Below are 21,830 nucleotides of genomic sequence, written 5' to 3'. Positions count from 1 at the left end.
TATGAAGTTATTCCTTATAGGAAACGAAGACAAGGAATTCTGATTTTTGTCTATACTACCTGTTAAAGGTAGTTCGTAGCTTTTGTCTTGTATCATAATGTATTATTCATCCGATTTGATTAGTACGAAACAGCTTAATGTATATACAAGAACCTATTTCCTTCTTTTTGAAATTAAAATTGCTCTATTTACTATTATATATATATATATATATATATATATATATATATATATATATATATATATATATATATATATATTTGTTATAAACAAACTGAAGAAGCAAATAACCGATGATAGCATGAGTTTTGATTTTTTATTTGTTTCCTAGAACAGCGAGTCTCGTTTGGATACTATACTGATCGAAGTTTCACGAATAATTCTGTGTTCTCGAGATTCACTGAAAATGTGTTATAATACTTGAAATATAAATTTACATTTTTTATGGCTGGCAGCGATTACAACACCTCTTACAAATTTGTTAGTATTTTCCTACGACAAATTCATATGCATATATAAAAATTTTTATTTTAAATCAGCTGAAGGTATTATCAGTTGTTAGATATACAATTTTCAGAGTTGTTTACCTTCTCATCAACAGATTAATTATTAGACAGAGTAAAAGTCACAGAATAACTAGAAATCAATCAAGTATAAATGTGATTGTAACATGATAGAAACGTTTAAAAAAAATCGCATATCTTATTGAATAAAGGAAGACACTGAAAACAGTAGAATTCATTAACTGATCTTTTGTGTATAAAACAAAGGGAAATCCTATAAAATTCATACGCATACTATTGGCTTGATGAATTAGGATTGAATGTATCCTATTCACCAGATATTAGTGTTCTACTTCTGGACCAACGTACTATCAGAAAACACAAATTGAACATAATTACACGAATAAGGAACAGAAGACAAAAAGTTACTCGTTAATAGTTATTTTTTTTTTATCCTACAAAATCAACAGAATACAGTAACGTAACTCCTATTTCTTTATTTGTTTGGAATTTAACGTCCCTTTTCAGCACTGGGGCCATACAGAGCATGGATCGTTTGAAATAGCATCGTAACTACATGGAACTTTACCAAACTGGATGCTCACACAAACTTTGAGAACTCTAATTATCATAAGTGAATTTGATTACAGCTACTTAACTCTGAATTGGCTCCCTTCAACTGTGTTGTATGTTTTATAACCATCAAAGCAGACTGCAGACTGAACTAGAAAATGTGACTTCATTTGTTTCTCTTCATTATTCATATTAGACATGTGTTCTTAAACATCACACCAGGATTCAATTCTAGTGATAAAAAAGAAATAGTTAATACTTATGATGAATGAATTTAAAGAAAACAAGGAGCGATACATACTGGCATAAATATGTTCATAAGATTATGTAAAATGTCACCTCTAATGACAAATACAAAACTTCTAATATTAATGCTTATAGAAAGCTTTTCTCCGTTTTCAGACTGTATGATGATGAGCAAACACGCAAATAAGCCAAATAACATTAAACATTTGACAATATCCTGTAGCTATACAAGTACCTACATCATATTATGCACAATTTAACACATTTCTCTCTATTAGGAATTACATATGTTACAATCTAGTAACTACTAGCATAAACTAGTCAAATACACATTCACATGGAATAATAGACTTTGAACTTTACTCGAAGTGTTGAGTTACGAAACTGTTATTGAATACTGAAAAACTATTTCTTATATATGCATAATATCTAGTTTGCTTACATGTTGTACCAATACATAGGCCAACCTCAAGCGGTATGCATAGCTTTGTTATCAGGAGGTCGAGAACATCCCGGGAATGCTACCTGCCCTACTTCACATTTATATACTGGAAGTTCTAATCCACTGGGTGCAGCAGTAGGTTGGGCATTGTGATTATGATTATGCGTAATTGCATTATTCTGATTATTGTGTATGTTCTTATGTCGTTTGAGAGCAAAACGATCGGTGAAGCCCACATCACAAACATCACAACGGAACGGTTTTTCACCCGTATGAACTTTCTTATGATTCTTAAGATGGGCTCCTTGCGAGAACGCACTTCCACAAATTTCACAACGATATGGCTTTTCTCCCATATGAATACGACGATGGTTCCACAAAGTGGAATGACGAGAGAAAGCTTTATGACACACACCACATAAATATGGCTTCTCGCCCGTATGGATACGCTCGTGATTCTTCAGATGTGGTTCTTGTGAAAATGCCTTTTCACACACATCACATTTAAAGGGCTTTTCACCAGTATGAACACGGCGGTGGTTGTCTAAGTAAGTAGCTTTAGCGAACGCCATGCTACATACCTCACAATGATATGGCTTCTCCCCCGAATGAAGTTCTTTGTGATTCTTCAAATGTGATCCTTGTGAGAATGCACTGCCGCACAGATCACAACGATAAGGTTTCTCTCCCGTATGAATTCGTCGATGCTTCCACAGAGTAGAATGTCGCGAAAATGCTTTGTGACACACTGCGCAAAAGTAGGGCTTCTCTCCAGAATGAATGCGTTCATGGTTTTTTAAGTGTGGGCCTTGGGTGAATGCTCTATCACACACTTCACATTTAAATGGTTTCTCTCCTGTATGAATACGGCGGTGATTCTCCAAATAGCCTATTCTTGCAAAAGCTGTACCGCAAACTTCACAATGATATGGTTTAATCCCAGTATGAAGTTCTTTATGATTCTTTAAATGAGCTCCTTGAGAGAATGCATTTCCGCATATGTCACAACGATACGGTCTCTCACCAGTATGAATACGCCGGTGGTTCCACAAAGTGGAATGACGAGAAAACGCTTTGTGGCACACTTCACAAATGTATGGCTTTTCTCCCGTATGAATACGTTCATGATTCTTTAAATGAGGTCCCTGGGAAAATGCCATATTGCATACGGCACATTTAAATGGCTTCTCGCCGGTATGAATACGCCGGTGATTTTGCAAATAGGCTGCTTTAGCGAACGCCATTCCACATACTTCACACTTAAAGGGCTTGTCACCGGAATGCAACCGCTTGTGGCTCCACAATGAAGAATAACGAGAAAAAGTATTTTCACAAATCGAACACTGGAATGGTTTAGGTGGTTTCGCACTTGGAAAAAATATGGTCCCAGTTCCATTACATTTTTGGCACTTCCGTCCTGAATGTAGGCGTCGCATTCCCTTTACATCATTATTAGTTGTATTATTTTCTGAATATGCACCAGTGCCATCGCACGCATCACATTTAATTCGCTGTAAGTTCTGAAACTTTCCGTGTTTCTTTTGACGTGATTGGTCTCCAAATTCTACACCAGGAGTTTCACATTTTGGTTTGCTTTCAGCATGAGCAGCTGTTTTGTGATTTCGTAACTCTGAAACTTGTTGAAAGGCTAAACCACAAACATCACACGTATGTGGCTTCTCCTCGTGATGAATGCGTTTGTGGTGATCGAATAGCGTACTGTGACCAAACACTAAACCACAAACGTCACATTTGAAAGGTGTTAGTGAAACCTGATTCATTAACGCGTAGTTATAACTAAACTGTTGTCCACACATGTCAAACCGATAACATTTATCATCGCCTTGCATTTTCTGAAGCATATTCATATTATAACAAAAAGGGAAGTCCTTGGGCGCCATTTCTTGTTTGAACTTTTCGTCGTTTTCCTTAGGCTTCTGAAAACCAACTCCAGTTGGTGTCATCATTGAATGACATATTGAGTCTGGTTTGAACGCTTTGTTTTCTTCATATATATTGCGCTGAGGTTGTAAGTTGGTTGGGTCAAACAAAGGTTGCGCGGGAACATCAGATTTACACGAATTATCCACAAACGGAAATCGATTTTGCTCTGTTTGTGTGAATCTAGTCTGCTGTTCTGTTTGAGTGAATCTGGTTTGCTGTTCCGGCTGCTGTTGTGGTGGTGGTGGCTGTTGTTGTTGTTGTTGTTGTTGTTGCTGCTGCTGTGGTGGTGGTGGTGGCGGCGGAATCATAGAACATTTGTTTTCAGAGACCGCGTTTCCATTTGCTTGCGTTTTGAAGTTAGATGAAGGGATCTTTAATAATCCACCTCTATTGGATGGTCCACATTCATCAAATCGCTGATTATTGAGGCAGGACTCCTGTTGTTGATGTTCCACAGGATTTATATCTCGCGGTTGGTCTCGTCCATTCATCCACGAGTTGTCCAACGCCATTTTGTATTCATACAAAAAAGGTCTGAATCCTGGAAAAAAAGAGAAAGAAAAAATATTAATTCGTCTATACATACTATAAATTGTACAGGTGGATATATAAGATAAGATATGCTTTATAAGATAAGATATATATGATAAGATATATATGGGCGGCGATTAGGGGGGGGGGCAAAGTGAGTGATATACTTGAGTCAATTGTGTAATAAACGAAATATTTCACTCTATTTCCTTAAATATTTAATAACAATCTCTTTATTTTACTTTTACAGAAAATAGTAACTACAAACACACAAACACGTTTCTAACATTATGACTTGGGGTACGTATAAGATTTTGAGAGACATATTTAGATGAGAAGAAGAAAACTGCTATTTTGGTTATGTAGTTAGATATGATATTCAAAATTAAAGACAGATGCTGTACTAAACACTACTGAAAACCTCTTACAATTACGATATATTTTAACAACTGAGCCAACATTAATATATATATAAAGTCAGAAGTCCTTTTTCAGCACTGAAGCAACAGGACGTGAATAATGGAGCCTGGGATCACGAACCTCTATACGAACTCGGCTATTCGGGAACACAGTACGCCCCTAATTATAATTTCTAGTAAATACTTTTCTTTTCAATACGTTAGTACTAGTTGAAGTGCGATAAAAAAATGATTTGACCAGATTGAAGAATATACCATTGCGCTTATGAGAATAAAACAAGGCAGTCATGATATGGTATTGTCAATGTACTTAGGATATTAGCCACAAAATAGAAGGAAGAGACAACGCCTTATAAAATATGAGCTTCTTCATTACATCATGGTTTATTTCCCCTTGAAAAAGGTAATAATTTTATACTTCTTATGTTAGTGGCTTTTTATGTTTTATGATTATCGAATTCATACTTTTATCCGATTCGCTTCGCGGACGAATTACGTGTGCTATTTACCATGTTTATATTATACATAAAAGCCACTAATTTACAACTATAAATAAGTACATGAAACATGAACACTAGGCCCACCAGACAAAAGAAATGATGATAAGATGGAAGAAAGCAGTACACATAAATCATACATACCAGTAGTGCTTTTGCATGTTCAAGAAATCAATAATTTAAGGAAAGCGTAAAATCTGCAGAAACAACCAATTCCATCTTAAACTGCGCTCCGTTGGCCAAAATTCAGTATTCTTACCTGTATTCACGGAACTTTTAATTTTGTCCGTGAAGTTGCTAGTCTTTCGGAGAAGGTACACATTGGAGTGATTATATGTTACAACGATAGCATTACGTTTATATCGTTTTGTAATCCCCATGCTTAATACTTAAATGCATAATAAGCGATTTCTAAATTACATATCAACTTGAGAAATAATGAAAGACTTGTCGTGTTTATGATATATAATTTATTGTCTTAAAATTATATCGAACTACTACTTGTAGCGTAGAAAGTCTGATAACTGAATGCAAAGAAAATTTACATGACTAGAAAACACTGACATATTTTATGCTTAAGCAGACCAGGACCGTAACTCACTACGCTGTTTCTTTCGCTGCACGCTCTTTCAAACTCAAAATCCGATCGAAGAAGTATATTATTAGAATTATGTGCAGCGTATGTTTTACATTCCAAATACAAGCATATGCCACTATTAACTCATTGAAAAAAAATACACCTTTACATTACGAGATTTATTTCATTCTTGGAGAGGAAGGGGAAAATGTTTTAAAATAAATTTGCATGGCACATTCAAAAGCTGCAGCCATCATATGATAAATTTAACATAAGATCAATATGATCATGAACGCCTCGCAGCGAACGGTCAATGATATTTTTAAGGTAAACTTGAAACTATGAAAGGAAAACTAATTATAAATCTATTTCTACTGTGTACTATCGTCTATATTCAGTGTTATATGGGGGTACAAAAAGAGGGAAAAAGTTCCACAGATTTGATGTTAACATCAGCGTTCGATTTAAACTTTTCGACGAGGAAGTGCGAACTTCACGAACAAAAAGAACTTGTAACATTTCTTAAACATTTACTTTCTGTGTAAGAAACGACTGTGAAACTAATTTTTAAGGCCATTCTTTGTAGTTGCAATGAAAACGGACCACACTGTAGTAAAGTGTCACTTTCTTCAACATACACATCTAAGACTTAATTTATTTGTTTTTGAAAATTACTGACAAATTCTTTATGATTTATTGCATAATTTTCAAACAATTAAAATAAATTATTAAGAGAAATTAAAAATTACGATAAATAAAAGCCCCGGACAGCTGTTACGCATCTGAAAATAGAAATGGACCAAGTGTATCCATTAATACCAACCCAATTGTATTTTTGGGCATTAACAGTAAGACAAACTATCAGGACCGTTATGAAGTGGTACAAGAAATACGATGAGAATTTTAGATTAATGTTATGGTCTTCAAATTCACCCAAACATTTCTGGTTCGAATTGGAAGGTTGGGTTCATGCTACATCAACACCATCCGAAAGAGTGAGGGAACTTCCGGTTTTGTTGTTGCAATTATGGTAAGGTATATATCACCATCTTATCGAATTAGTATTCTCTATTATTATTTTCTTCTTAATAGGTATTCCTTCTAGATTTTATGCAATTAAATGAGACGTTTTGACGCCAGCTTTAAGTAAGTATGATGAATGACATACACACATAAAGAAAAACAAAACAAGGTACCTTCTTCCAGTAATTAAATTCGCAGCATTGTGATTAATTTCTGATAAACAATTTACTACAGGTGACATGATCATCATAGTAAGTAAAGAAAGTCACTTAACGCCAGTATGGAAGATTTCCCATAAATTATAAGCTTCTCTCCCTCCCTATAATACTTTCTACCACATTTCCAATAAGATAATTTCTTCTCAAGTAATATCCTATTTCGTTTCCTCTCTTTAACTATATTTATTATCAGCTTCTCTCTCCAACTTTTGCTAATACTCTTCACTGGTCTTTCGTCCCATCCAAATAACTTTTCTCATCCAGTCTTTGAACGCTTCCAAAGCCTTTTTCATAACTTTTTGTGACGTTCCTGTTTCTAGTCAGTATAATAATACTGTACGCCAGGGGTTTCCAAACTCTTTTAGCCTAAGGACCACACTGACTTCTCCATTAAGTGCTAAGGGCCAAGACCTGGCTAATTTATAATATCCACATGCTGAAGTGCCAGCGCCATCTTATGGGGACCAATAGAATTATGCAAAATTTCAATTATGCTTGGTTAGTCGAAGCATAGCGGTGGTGCTCGCAGGACAGTGTTGACCCGCTGGCCGAAGTTTGGAGACCTTTGTTTTATACAAAACATTGGATGAGTCTTCTTTTTAATAATTTCTAAAGGATTCTTTCGCTACTTTATTATCACTTTTTAAATCCCCATACACACTTCAGATCTTCATAAACAATACTTCATAAGCACCAAAAACTAGTCATTCATTCTATTCTTTCCCTCTACTTTTATGCTTGACACAATTCTCTACTTCCTATTTCTTGTGATACATGTGTTTTCATTCCATATTCTTCACAGATTTTTCTAAAATTTTCTCTTATTTTTGATTTTGCTATTAGACATATAATCTGCAAAAGCGAATATACTGAGTCCTTGACTACCCACTAAAATATAATCCTCAGCATGTAAACATTTTTTTTTCTAAATGATACTGAATAATGCTAGAGAAAGACACTTCTTGTCGAATTTCCCTCCAATCTCACTTTTCCATAATTTCTCTACTTTAGTACTTTTCAGTTGGTTCATACAGTTTGTTATCAATCCTTGATGATTCCGTCGCACTCCAACCTCGTTTAGCACTCAAATCAAAATAATCACGTTCACTCGGTCAAAAGCCTTATCTAAATAAATAAACAAAAAATATACTTATTTCTTAAACAAATGTTTCATCGTTTACGGAAATGAACCGTCAGCTTATATTGGGTACTTTTCTTTTCTAAACCCAAAATGTTTCTCTTCAATTTCCTTATTTGTTCTGATACATAGTATTTAGTTATTTAATACTTACAGCACAATTTTCACCGCATGGAAATTGTTTATGAGATATACAGAGCATCATTTTCATTGTTACAGTGTTACTCGTAATTGTTTTTGGTGTCGTTTTATTGAACCCAACTTATCGAATCACACATAGCGACATAATTGTAATATGTTTAATGATTCAGTAATAATGAACACCTTTTAAGAAAAGTTTTCAAATGTCAACTAAATTAGCTCATTGACTTAAAATGTTGAAGTCTTCATTTTATACGCTATAATTTGTGTGAGAAAATGAATTGATTTATATACCTTGCGTATAATTTTCTAATTCATTCTAGTTCACTTTCTAATTTTGTAATTCATTTTCGCAATGGGAATGTTGTTCTTGGGTATCTAAATCTAATACATATTTTTTTTACACAATACTTTTCATCACTGGACAAAATAAAAAAATAACACTTCCAAATACTCTGCAGAAATTTTAAAAAAATCTCATAATTAAATACATTTTATAACTTTTGCAAAGTTTTACACATGCAACCACAGAGTTAGTACTATTTAAATTCAGTGCTGTCAGCCACAGTGTTCGAGCTTATTATGTAGAATTTTTAAAAAAAATCTAAAATAATGTACACTTGATGACTTGTAAAAATATTTTCTTGCACATATCACCACAGAATCACCACTACTTAAATTCAGCTCTGACAGTCACTATATTCGAACTTTACTATGTACAAAAATGAATTCTTCTTCAAGGTTGTTCCAATAATAAACGTACATACAAAAACCACCATTTTTGAATAGCTTAGAAATTCTGAACTTTTTGTGTATACGTTTATTACTTAAATTCAGTTCTGACAGTCACTATATTGGAACTTTACTATGTACAAAAATGAATTCTTCTTCAAGGCTGTTCCAATAATAAACGTATATACAAAAACCACCATTTTTGAATAGCTTAGAAATTCTGAACTTTTTGTGTATACGTTTATTACTTAAATTCAGCCCTGACAGTCACTATATTGGAACTTTACTATGTACAAAAATGAATTCTTCTTCAAGGTTGTTCCAATAATAAACGTATATACAAAAACCACCATTTTTGAATAGCTTAGAAATTCTGAACTTTTTGTGTATACGTTTATTACTTAAATTCAGCCCTGACAGTCACTATATTGGAACTTTACTATGTACAAAAATGAATTCTTCTTCAAGGTTGTTCCAATAATAAACGTATATACAAAAACCACCATTTTTGAATAGCTTAGAAATTCTGAACTTTTTGTGTATACGTTTATTACTTAAATTCAGCCCTGACAGTCACTATATTGGAACTTTACTATGTACAAAAATGAATTCTTCTTCAAGGTTGTTCCAATAATAAACGTATATACAAAACCACCATTTTTGAATAGCTCAGAGATTCCGAACTTTTTGTGTATACATTTATTACTGTAACAGCCTTGAAGAAAAATTCATTTTTGTACATAAAAAAAGTTTCAATATAGTAACTGTCAAAGCTGAATTTAAGTAGTACTGACTCCGTGGTTACATGTATAAGAAAAATATTTTTGCAAAAGTTATCAAATGTATATTATTTTGAGATTTTATAATTTCTACAGAGTATTATTTGAGATGTGTTACCTTGTTTAATGGTGAAAAGCCTTATGTGAAGTCGATTCGATTTAAACGTTAGAGAACATCATTCTCATAAAGAAGGTGCCAGGTATTATGGATATGAATTTATTGGATATGAATTTTAAAAAAATATATATATACATATACGCAAGGTACGTAAATCGATTTATTTACTCATATATAATTCATTGACTATTGAAGTATTACGAAACTGTACCATCTAGCTTTCACCTCTTTCCAACCGTGAAGTCATTTTTCAAGACAAAGCATTTCCAAGACGATAAATCGCTGATTTCTGGTCAATTCATGGCTTCAGGAACAATCTCCGGACTTCTACAAACTATGTCTCTAGAAGTACATAAAGCGATGGGAAAAGTGTGTGTGGACATTGGAGAACGACTAATGTCTATACCAAATGTCATTTGTCTCAGTCAACGATGAGTGGGTCAGGGGAAATCTCTAATAAACACCTCATCAGGTGGCAAAACGAAACACTTGCATGTAGCCAAAGTACAATGAACGAAATAGTGATTCATAGCGTCTTGAAAAAAAAAAACTGCGTTAAGGCACGAATTAACACTGGCACATTCATTTCTACTTTTGTCTGTAAGGTTGTATCTTGGAGGAGGCTAATACTGGATTAAACATATAAAACTATGAAGCATTTTCTTTCTCGTCTATGAACTTAAGAACAATATTATCTTATTTTGATCTCGTTTTACGATCTCTTTTTACGGTCTTATTTACATTTAGAATCAATGATCGGCCTATTTCAAAACGTTTGACACATAGGGCATGATAAAAGTTTGCTGTCCTATCTTCTCATTTATTAAAGAGCTTTCGAATTATTTTTTTCTGAGTATCGAATATTAATATTAACCACTCTATAATTTTAAATAAGAAAGAAAAAGAAGTATACTAACCATACGCACTATTTGGGGAACATGGTGGCTCATAGGAGGAACTTTCACCTCTGGTTCTCTCGATTTGTTCCACATTCTTATTTTACAATTTCTTTCATAATCATTTACTTTCATTAATCATTCATCACCTTTAGTCTACAGAGCATAATCATGAAAGATAAAACTGCGTGTGCGTGCGTTTTCTCGGGTGCACCCTTTCCTCCCATATTCAAGTTGATGCATACCGGTACTCGAATTGTATCAGAATACCCACATAATCGTCCTTAAATAATCTCATAAATATGTAAAGTTAACTCAAGAAATAAGATTGTAAAATTTTGAATATTTAAATAAACGAAGTGAGTTTGCTTTTCTTCTCTTTTTTTCTGTAAAAAAGAAAACAAATCGCGCTGATTATTACGTTTTGAGAGCATACTATTATCGACATTTGTGGGGGCGCGGTGGCTCAGTGGTAGAGCGTTCACCTCTGGTGCTTGGGGTCCCGGGTTCGATCCCAGCCCCCGCCAAGTGAACTTTGTGGTGGACAAACACCGTGCTCGTGGGTTTTCTCGGGGTTCTCCCGTTTCCTCCCACTTTCTTCATTCCACCATTTCACTCATCTCTCATCATCACCGTCTCCTTTAGCCTAGCCGGCATAACCGTGGGACGTAAAACTTAAAGATTTCATTTCATTTATTATCGACATTTGGGCCAGAATCGTGCAATGGCGATTAAAGGATTCCTAGTAATTCTGAGAAGTATGCGTGGGCATAACTGATCACCAACGAACGATTATTCGGCGGCGAGACATCGATGGCTCTTGCGAATGATATATAATACCCGATGTACGTAGTTGCATACCACCTACATGGAAGGAAAGGTGTATGTATTCGCTTAGAATGAGAAATAGGAAGACCCACTGTGAAAGATATGAAATTTTTGAGTTTTACATCCCACGGTTATGCCGGCTGGGCTAAAGGAGACGGTGATGATGAGTAATGAATGAAATGGTGGAATGAAGAAAGTGGGAAAAAACGAGAGAACCCCGAGGAAACCCAGACACACGGTGTTTGTCCACCACAAGGTTCACTTGGCAGGAGCAGGGTTTCAACCCGGGACCCCATGCACCAGAGGTGAACGCTCTACCACTGAGCCACCGCAGTCCATCCACTGTGGAATATAGTGCGCATATTACAAACACGAACATTCGTATAAGCAAAGACCCTTATTCTATCACTTTACTTACAGGTTTATGCAAGTCCTGAATACCACTTGCACTTCCGAGCTCTCCACTCTCCTCTGGAGTCTTGGTTGCGGAGGAATAAAAACAGGAAGGAAAAATAAAAGATTTTGGGGGGATTAGAGAAGAACATCACCCAAATTAAGAGCTATTACACAGACCCCAATAATAAATTATTCATTACATAAAATGCAGTTGCCATGAGAGTTACGTAGTTAAAGCTATAAGAAGCATCAAGATCCATGTGAAGGAACACATTAGGGATGCCAAATCGGGAAACTCGATGTCAGGTCTGTGAAAACATTTAAAAGAAACTCAACACAGGATAGAAGATTCAAAAATTTTATTGGGGCTAAAAGTGAAGTAGAAAGACTCGTTCTTGAAAACTTATTTATTCATTAAAATAATAATAATAAAAAAATTGATAGGGGATAGTTATATGATGAATGAGAAGCGGTAATTACAAAATTTGTATAGCTGCCATAACAACAAAAATACCAATGTGAGTTGGCAACTTTCCTCCAACGAACAAAATAATATATATTGCATCCTGTGTTTCCGTTATTTGACATGTGATCTTTAGTTTAGAAAAATGTGGTTAGCATTGCTTTACTCTAAGTCCGTTCCTGTTATTTTCGTTATGTTTTTGTTTTTTCTTCTCTTGCTTTTATCTTCCGTGACCAAGACTCCAAGGGAAATCCGAAATATCGGAAGTGTGTAAGCAGTGATCAGGAAATGCGTTAGTTTGTGAGTACAATGATAACTAGAATTCCAGAAGGTGTCATTAGGTTTGAAAGCTCTTATTCTAGTTTACTGACCAAAGGACGGAGGTATGAACGTCAGAAAATTGTGAAACTAGTGTATGAATCGATATCTGTTAAACGAAAAAGTATGCAAAATACCAACAGCAGATTAATAGACACGTTTAGCAAAAATGTATTCCACAAGAAGTTCAGTTTTTTGACAGTCACAGCTTCTTCTGATCGAGAGTACTAAAATAAGGGCTTCGCTAATACAGACATTCGTGCTGGTTTTGTTGTAAGTACTCGTAAGCGTGTACCTTCCAAAGTTTGTCTGCTCATTTCCCATTCAAAGCGAACACATGAACGTTTCCTTCCATGTTAATGGTATGCATCAACGGACATCGGATATTTCATCACCAAACAATGCACAGTGGTTGCACAATGCTCCATTGCCGGACACGGATTGATCGGGACTTTTTCTCTTGTCTTCACGTACAGAATCACCTCGCCAAAATATGATCTCATGATATGAAAATGATCTCATGATATGATCTCAAAATATGACGGCACTATGCAACCTAAGTTTTGACATCACTAGTTAAAGCGTTCATAATTGCCAAGGTCTTCATCAAATAGAAAGCATTTCCATAGAAAATGAATGCAGCACACAAGGGTAGTTTATAATATTCTTATTCTTTTGAACTTTCTATCAGATCTCTCACTACCTGAATATGACCTACTCTATTATAACCACTCCTAAATCCAGCCTGTTCTCTTAGTTGGATGAGGTTTCAGAAATATGACTACACGTTCGAAGTAAATGCAGTATTTTATTATACACTATAGAGAGAAATGATGCATAGTATATAAATACATTAATTTCATGATTTCATTCTAAATAAGTCACTTGCATGAGCTAAGCCTAAAATGAGTCACTTGTCATTAGCTAAGATTCGGCTAAACTTGCAGCAGCAAGTTACTTGTGCATAATGAGTGACTGCATACCAAAATGATTGTGAGGATAGAGAGAATTATTTTAAAGTAGTAGTGTTGACGTTGACTGTGGGAAAGTGGATAAAACAACTCTTACAGCGAAAATAATTCAAGAAGGAAAATCTCATGCAGAACTTCATAGTAGCTTCGAAGCAGAAAGGTCGGTAACAATTGTGGATGCGTTTGTCATTATCCCAAATAAATAAACCCGCTAAGATATACGTAAGTGCCATAGTCAGTTCAGTAAGTCTCCTGTTTTGAGATGTGATAAGTACTGTTTCTTCAAACCAATTCATGTCTACAATCTGAAAGCGAATACTGTGACAGTTGGTTAGAACTGATGAATTTGTTTTAAAGTACGAATTTCGGTTTCTCAAACTGCACTTTTCTGATAGTTTGTTCCTCACGAACGGAAATGTTAAACGATACAATTTTTATTATGCTAGAAGGAATATCCAATATACTAAAGACACGCGGTGGCTCAGTGGTAGAGCGTTCACCTCCGGTGCTTGGGGTACCTGGTTCGATCCCAGCTCGCGCCGTGTGGACTTTGTGGTGGACAAACACCGTGCTCGTGGGTTTTCTCGGGGTTCTCCCGTTTCCTCCCACTTTCTTCATTCCACCATTTCACTCATCTCTCATCATCACCGTCTCCTTTAGCCTAACCGGCATAACCGTGGGACGTAAAACTTAAAGATTTCATTTCATTTTTTTTTGGATATTTCCAGTTTTTTCAGTGTCCTGCTAAAAAAAATCCAGTATAGCACGGTGGACTAAAACAAAAGAAGGCGAGTGCCACATACGACTGTATGCTAATACTATAATATTTAACACCCTGTGAAGTGCGTTGAAAAAGGAATCTTCTTCAATATTCTAATAGAAGGTACGCACAGAAACTACTGGATTAAAATCGAAGTAAGAAATGAAAGAGTAAGTGTTTCTCTGAATGTTATTTTTCCCAGAATCCACATTAACGTTTTCTTTGTCTCTTTGTGTGTTGACATCTACTCACCTTTCACAGCCAACCCTTCCTTCACCTGGTTCATCGAATATTTCCTTTTTTTCTTCTTTCTTTTTTCTTTTTAAATATATTACATTTGGTGCAGAAATACTGTCAAGTGGAACACCAATCAGTTAGAAACATAAACGAGTAACATGTTTAATGTTCCCACTGTCTTGGCATTTAAAATATCAAATTAATACGAACGGCATATGAAATAAGTTTAAAAAAATAACATTTTATGAACACTTATATTATAAACAATATCAATTTTTCTTCTCTGAGCTAGCTAGTTTTTCAGTGGTTGGCAAGTTAGCTATATTACCATCTTCACCCTGATGATCCGGCTGCCGTCTTGAAGGGACTTGAAAGGATATTTATCATTTCTCCAGCATTACACAATAAATTTCCAGTATATTTTCAGTATTTCCAGTAACGAAACACAATTCAAGTAGATTTCCAGTATTTCAAGTATCAGTAGACATCATGTAAAGGAAATACAGATGTTTATCAATTTAACGTAAACACTTGAAAAAGTGTTAACTTAACCAGATTATGGCGTTGGACCACCATTCACCCTCAGAACAGCTTTGATGCGATGTGGAATGTAGAGATCATGAATGGTAGCATGTGGAATATTACACCATTCCGTGCGCACTGTATCGCTCAGTTCCGTTAAACAGGATGGAAGCGGAAATCTGCGCCGGTTTCGTTGTCCAAAACGGACCGCAGATGTTCAATTATGGGCGAGGAGGTGTTTAATTTCATCCCAATACTCCTCACACCATGCCGCAACAGTTCCAGTTATGTGAATGGGTGCATTATTAGCCTGGAATATGGTCTCACTGCCGGGATATATCTAGACCATAGGATGCACATAATCCCCTAAAATGGCGACATAATCACTAGCTCGGTGTCAGGGTACTGCAGCCCACACTCATCAGAAAGATATTTGACGGCTGGGTCGATACACTATGGATTATACGCTTGTTTGAACGTTCGCCACACATCAACACGGACAGTGGTTTGAAATAAAGGGAAATATGACTCATCCGACCATATCATACATTTCCAGTCATCAACGGTCCACGCTGCATGTTCACTGCATCATTGGCGTCGTGGTAAAGCGTTACGATCCCTTATCAGAAGTTTCTTCTGTATAACCCGGCATATCTATCCATGTCATGTTACTCGTAGCGCACTGTAATTGTCGACACAAGTTGTGGGATGATGCTTCGAGTTTCTTCGTCCTTTGCACTGTAGTCGCACAATGGTTCTGAGTGACAATCCGTTTTAATGCTCAGCGAGACTTGTTACTGAGGTTTTCTTCTGACCATAGTTTCTCTTCGCCGATGCGGTTTTGCCATGAGTTTTGTAAGCCATCATCACCTTGGGCACTGCCCACCGCGATGTCCTGAACAACTTGCCACCTTCGTCAAGCTCGCACACATAACCCAGTGCCAACGATCTGCCCTCTTTGGAAATCAGACAGGTCAGCCATTTTACACTTAGAGATCGCCATCTGTCGAAAATGAAATGAAATCTTTAAGTTTTACGTCCCACGGTTATGCCGGTTAGGCTAAAGGAGATGGTGATGATGAGAGATAAGTGAAATGGTGGAATGAAGAAAGTGGGAGGAAACGGGAGAACCCCGAGAAAACCCACGAGCACGGTGTACCATCTGTCGAGTTCACTGCACATTACCGTTTACTGCTCCTCACGCAGTACGGAATTTGCCTAACACATCAAGAGCTCGGCGCTGATCGTTGCCTACTCAGACATCTGATGTTTCCATTAACTTTTAAACACACGCGCTGGAGTAAAATCCACCCCAAGCCATTTCATTTTTGTACTAGCAAAACAAAAACGGTTGTAGCGCCCTCTGCTTATAGGTACCTTTCTGGCTGCAGCTCCTGATTGTATTCACCCAACATTCAGTCAGTTTTCATTAAGCGATCGCGGTGTATGGATCATAAAACTTTGGATGGGGTGAAATCCACCCCACGCGTTTGTGTAATTTAATTTTTTGCCAAGTTTTTAACCTATGTTTTCTAAAATCATGTGTTTAATATATATATTTAGTTATATGAGCCAATATTATTCTGGTAAATTTTAAAATAAATTTACCGTAAGGGAGAGGACAAACTGGACAGTGTTGTGCAAGAGGAAGAGAGAATAAGGAACTTCTTTGATTGTGTTGAGAGTGATGAACAACTGATTCATAACGACTGTAGTGACGAAGATAATGATCTACATGAAAGTGGACAAGTCATGAATACTGAACAAGAGTGCGAACAAGAGTACAAACTTGTACGGGTACGATCCGCAGGAACTAACAACAGAAAGGGAAAGGGAGGAAGTATTCAAACCTATTCGTCTTTCCTAAGGACATGACTATCATTTCTTATGCTCCCAAGCCCGAAAGAATTGTTGTGGCATGAACAACGCTCAATGACAACAAAATTGATATAGAGACAGGTGAGAGAGAAAAAATGCTGTTATGATAACTGATTATAATTTACATATAGGCGGCATTGATGTTATTCACAGGCTCTACGGAACGCACACTGTCTGAAGAAAGTGTAAGCGTTGGCCACTTACAGTGGTTTTTGGTATGATAAACGTTGCAAGTATAAAAGATCTTGCAATTTTCAAATACAACATCGGAGTGCAAAACTAAGGTAGCCACAAGTTACTGGGTTTGCAGCTTTGCAGCGTCCATATTGCATCTAGGCGATCTCTACATTTCCTGCTCCTTCGTCTGAAAGCAGCAGTCAAGCGCATCACTACTCTTGAAAATAAATCCGAAAAGAGAACTTTTGAACGGTGTCAAATATGCCCGCGTCAAAAGGACACGAAAACTCAATCTTCATGGTGCAATTGCAACAAGTTGATCTGCAGGAAGTATATCCTTCTGTATTGTAAAGAGTGTGCCCCGATTAAAACTTTGCTCTTCTATTTGATGCGTGTGGGAAATGACAATAAATGTGTAATACGGTTAGAAAAATTTCTATTTTCATGTCATATGATATTATTTTATTTTCGTTCTACACGATATTAAAATAACTTTTTTTATATTTATTTAGTGGAAAAAGTCCAAGTACAACTCACAGATGACGAGAAGAACCCTAGCAGAAGTAGTGTGACGTAGGTATGGGCTTGCCCACTTTACGTACAGGGGTTTCAAATAACACCACGGAATAGCACACAGATAACTACCCATAGTAGCAGACGACATCCAAGTATAGACCACACCTCAAAAATCGAAAATGGACTTGACCGTGTCATTGCCCTTTCTCCGCTACCCCTGTTTTAGGATTCTTCTCGTCATCTGTGAGCTGTACATATTGTGTTGAATATTTGTAAGTAATGACTGTTTAATGATATTTTTCCGAAAAATGTTTCAAATGGACATAAGTTATGAAAAAATTCACAGAATTGTGTAATATATTCATCCTCTTAAAACATACAAACACTAGAAACACTCACCAAAACTTGAAACACATGCATTAAAATATTTTACAGCAACGTATAAAAAGTAAAGCATAAAAACATGGTAAAAATATTTCTTTAAAAATGCTGATGAAGTCAAAAATCTACCGAAACAAATGATTACATTCCCTAGAAAAGGTTAATTTTACTTAATTTTAATCTTACATCCCAAACACATACAATAAATTTTGTGTAATACAAATATAACAGATGGGATGTAAAACACCCCGTGCGTGTGAATGAGGGTTAAATTGGTAAGTATCTGTATATACAATGAATATTGTTATTAATATATCACATGGTCCTTTTTATATTTACTATTTTTATTCTCTTTGTGTTAACTGTTTTCTGAACAAGAATTCTTTCAGAAGTATTTACACAAATCGTGTAAATCTTAATTTGTTATTTTCTCTTAGTATCATGACTAAAGCATCTGAAATTTCGCCAAGTATGCAGTAATAGTAGGTTTCTCTTTCTTTTTAAACACGAAAATCGAATTGACGCTGTTTTCAGACATTATACGATTGAAAAATGGCTGATTCTGGCTTTGATCTTTAAAATTACTTCGACTTTACCACCTCAATCTTCTATAATCTGAAGAGTCTTATTGATTAACATATAAATGGTCTTGCTAAGCACGAAATACGTTACTTCAACACTTACATAGAAATTCCGCTTTTAAAACACGTATCATTAAGCATCTGACTCGGCTGAGATATTACGATTAAAAATAAAAGTAATAAAGATCAGAATATACTGGAGATTAAAGAACTAGCTAAAAATAATTGGCCTCATATCAACTAAGCCTCAGCCACTAAAATTACGAGGAATGCTCTGGAAGTTCATACTATTTTTCTCAAATGAAGAGACATATCACAAAGCTTTACTAATTCTTGAAATGCGTGTCTTGGTTCCGTACGCGATACAAGTTAATTGATGTAGTACAGCCAGACGCCTGCCTGTAGGGGAGTGAATCCAGATCTTTCTCCACTCATGCAGAAAGAAGAGCTTCGTATAATGATTCGTTTCCTATACTTAAAAGTGAACAACGCCACGAATATTCATACTGAGATGGTCGAAGTGTACGAAGAGGATTACCTACATACGAGACAATGGTTAAGTGAGTGAGACGCTTTAAATGTGAACGAATAAGTGTCAAAGACGAATTCTCAAATGACCGATTGTCACTCAACGAGGAACCAAACATTAACATGCATGTGGAAGCTCCTAGTGGTCACAAACCGCTGTGTCACTAAGACAGGGGAGCGCGGTGGAACAGGGGAGCGAACAGTCTCATCGTTGTAGTGTATTCAATGGTTTTTCGAAGTTGCAGTTTAGATTCTATATTCTGTTTGCGCTTAATAAAGAATGCCATAAATTATATAGCTATTATTGAATGTAGGAATGGTTTATCATTCCTGCAGCAATGAAGATGTATTACGGATAGCAATATACACATGGAAATTGCCAATACAAAAACAACATAGCACAATGCAATGAGCTTCTACATTAAGCAGATTGTAAAAAATGTTTACTTTTTATTCGATTTCATTATAAAACAAAACTCTCCAGCTCCCCTGGTTGCCGTCCTTCGTATGTTGGTGGTACATTATAGTTTGTGGACTGTTACTGAGACTTGAGAACACTTAGGTTATGCTACGCGAAGAGTTATAACTTCAGCTACTTCCTCCACAGACGACGTAATTGACAAATAGATTAAAATCTCGAGGAAGGTAGGCATCAATGGAGAATCTCAGCAACCACTGTCACTCCAGGCGAGTATCTACACTTTGGGCCAAAAATGTGATGTATCTAGGTAGGGATCCTTATACCAGACTCATCCATCCAAACAAATCGACTGACTGCTCGCTCGACCTCGTAGTAACTAGGGTGCAACCCTACAATATAAACATTACCTTAACTATTATATAATAACATCAACTTGAGTAACAGAGAACGCTAATTGCAACTTTAGACCATCTACTTTTCAGAATGAATAAAGTATGCTTTAGGTAAGGTGACGTCATAATGTACGGTTATCACAGGATACAAACGAATCTTTCCCACATACTCTGTATTCACCGTATTTGAAGTAATAGCAATAACATGTCTCCACTCAGAGGTTAACAAACATTGTGTGGTGAGATTTCGGCAGCTAGGGATCCTTAACTTGTTCGGAAATGTTTGTCACCGAGGAAGGAAAGAAAGAAAGAAAAGAAAAACTACTAATAACTTCTACTATTAACGCCGATAAAAGGCGATCACTTTCTGCACTCAATAATCTACATTCTATATTCAAGTTCACTTTTAAGAACAGAAAGAACAGCTGGAACATACACTTTCGGTATACTGTATATCGCAGAGTAATGATATAGTATAAGAGGTTTCAGCTGCTCTTCCCGCTGAAACTAAGTTATGTGAGTTGAGACTGTGGCGCCGCCACTCAAGGGAGTTGGGTACCACGGACTACTAAAAGCAAGAACAAATCAAATCATTCAGAGTGCGTGAGTCTGATAGAATTAGCCAATGACACACTTAGCAACTGTCAGTAGCAGACGATACAGTTAGTTACAACTGTAGCCGGTAGTGTCGCCGAATCACTTCGTTGGATTGTGTGAACGATTTGAATTTCCATTAGAAATATACGGAGTGGTTCCTCAGGGTAATCAGTGTTATATATTAGTAATCATAAATATTGAATTGCAATTAGTAATAATTTTTACATTTTAAAAAGATTGATAAAAGGACAATTCATTTGAAACTCGTAAATGAAATATATATCTTAAATTCGTTAGAAACTATTCTTGGACAATATCTAATTATGTCCTTTCTTAAGTTAAACAACCCCTGACAACTAAAAGTAATAAACATTAAATTTTATATTTTTACTCTCCTGGACGGAGCTACTAAAAGAGTTATCCGAGTTTAATTCATTTAAGCAGACACTTTCTGTAACAGGACAGGATCAAAATTTAGTCCGCTACACAGTCATTCACTTTCATTAATCACGTGTCCCCATTAGCCTACTGAACATAAATGCGGAACGTTAAACTAAAGAATTTGATTTCAGTTTTTCGTGAAATGTGAATATGAAGGGCATATTATAATTTTTTTTAGGGTGACTTAAAATGTTCTAGAAATATCTTCAGAAACTTTTGAAACTGTATTTGTTTTAACTGGAACATAAGCGTGAAGTGGTTTATTACGAACAAGACAAATAAGAACTGTTAATAATGAACAATGCTCACAAAGACCAAATTACAATTTCGTGACCTCACTAAGTTACAAAGTGTTATCAAAAAGAAGCGTCCTTGAATGCTGAGAAAAGAAGTCTTGATCCTTGCAGAAATTGTACCTACCCATTCTGCTAAGGAGACAGACATACTTGCGAGATCTTTGCGACATGAACTTCTGTCTCACCTGTCGTACGTTGTAGAAATGCTATCCAAAGACTTTTATATTTTCCCGTCTGTGCTTGGAGGTAAGCGATTCGAGGATAATGAACATGTGATCTCTTAGGTGAAACGTTACTTCTTCTCGTACATTAAAAAATGTCGAGTTCTACAATGAGAAGGTCCGGAAAGT

At 35.9% G+C, this 21,830-nt stretch overlaps 1 protein-coding gene across 13 annotated transcripts in view; it reads right to left on the bottom strand.

Moving 5' to 3' along the window:
* Positions 1 to 263: 263 nt before the first annotated feature.
* The window catches only part of LOC145686241 (uncharacterized), a 180,593-nt gene continuing 159,026 nt past the window's right edge, over positions 264 to 21,830 (bottom strand). For all 13 annotated transcript variants that reach the window (XM_081759334.1, XM_081759342.1, XM_081759345.1 and 10 more), the window contains one exon: positions 264 to 4,249. In XM_081759334.1, coding sequence (XP_081615460.1) covers positions 1,791 to 4,249 — 2,459 coding nt within the window. In that variant the 3' untranslated portion in view covers positions 264 to 1,790. The remainder of the gene's footprint in view (positions 4,250 to 21,830) is intronic.

This window comes from Thermobia domestica, chromosome 5 (assembly GCF_964235325.1).
Source record: "Thermobia domestica chromosome 5, izTheDome1.hap1.1, whole genome shotgun sequence".
Lineage (NCBI taxonomy): Eukaryota > Metazoa > Arthropoda > Insecta > Zygentoma > Lepismatidae > Thermobia > Thermobia domestica.
This window is presented reverse-complemented; position numbering and strand designations above follow the sequence as displayed.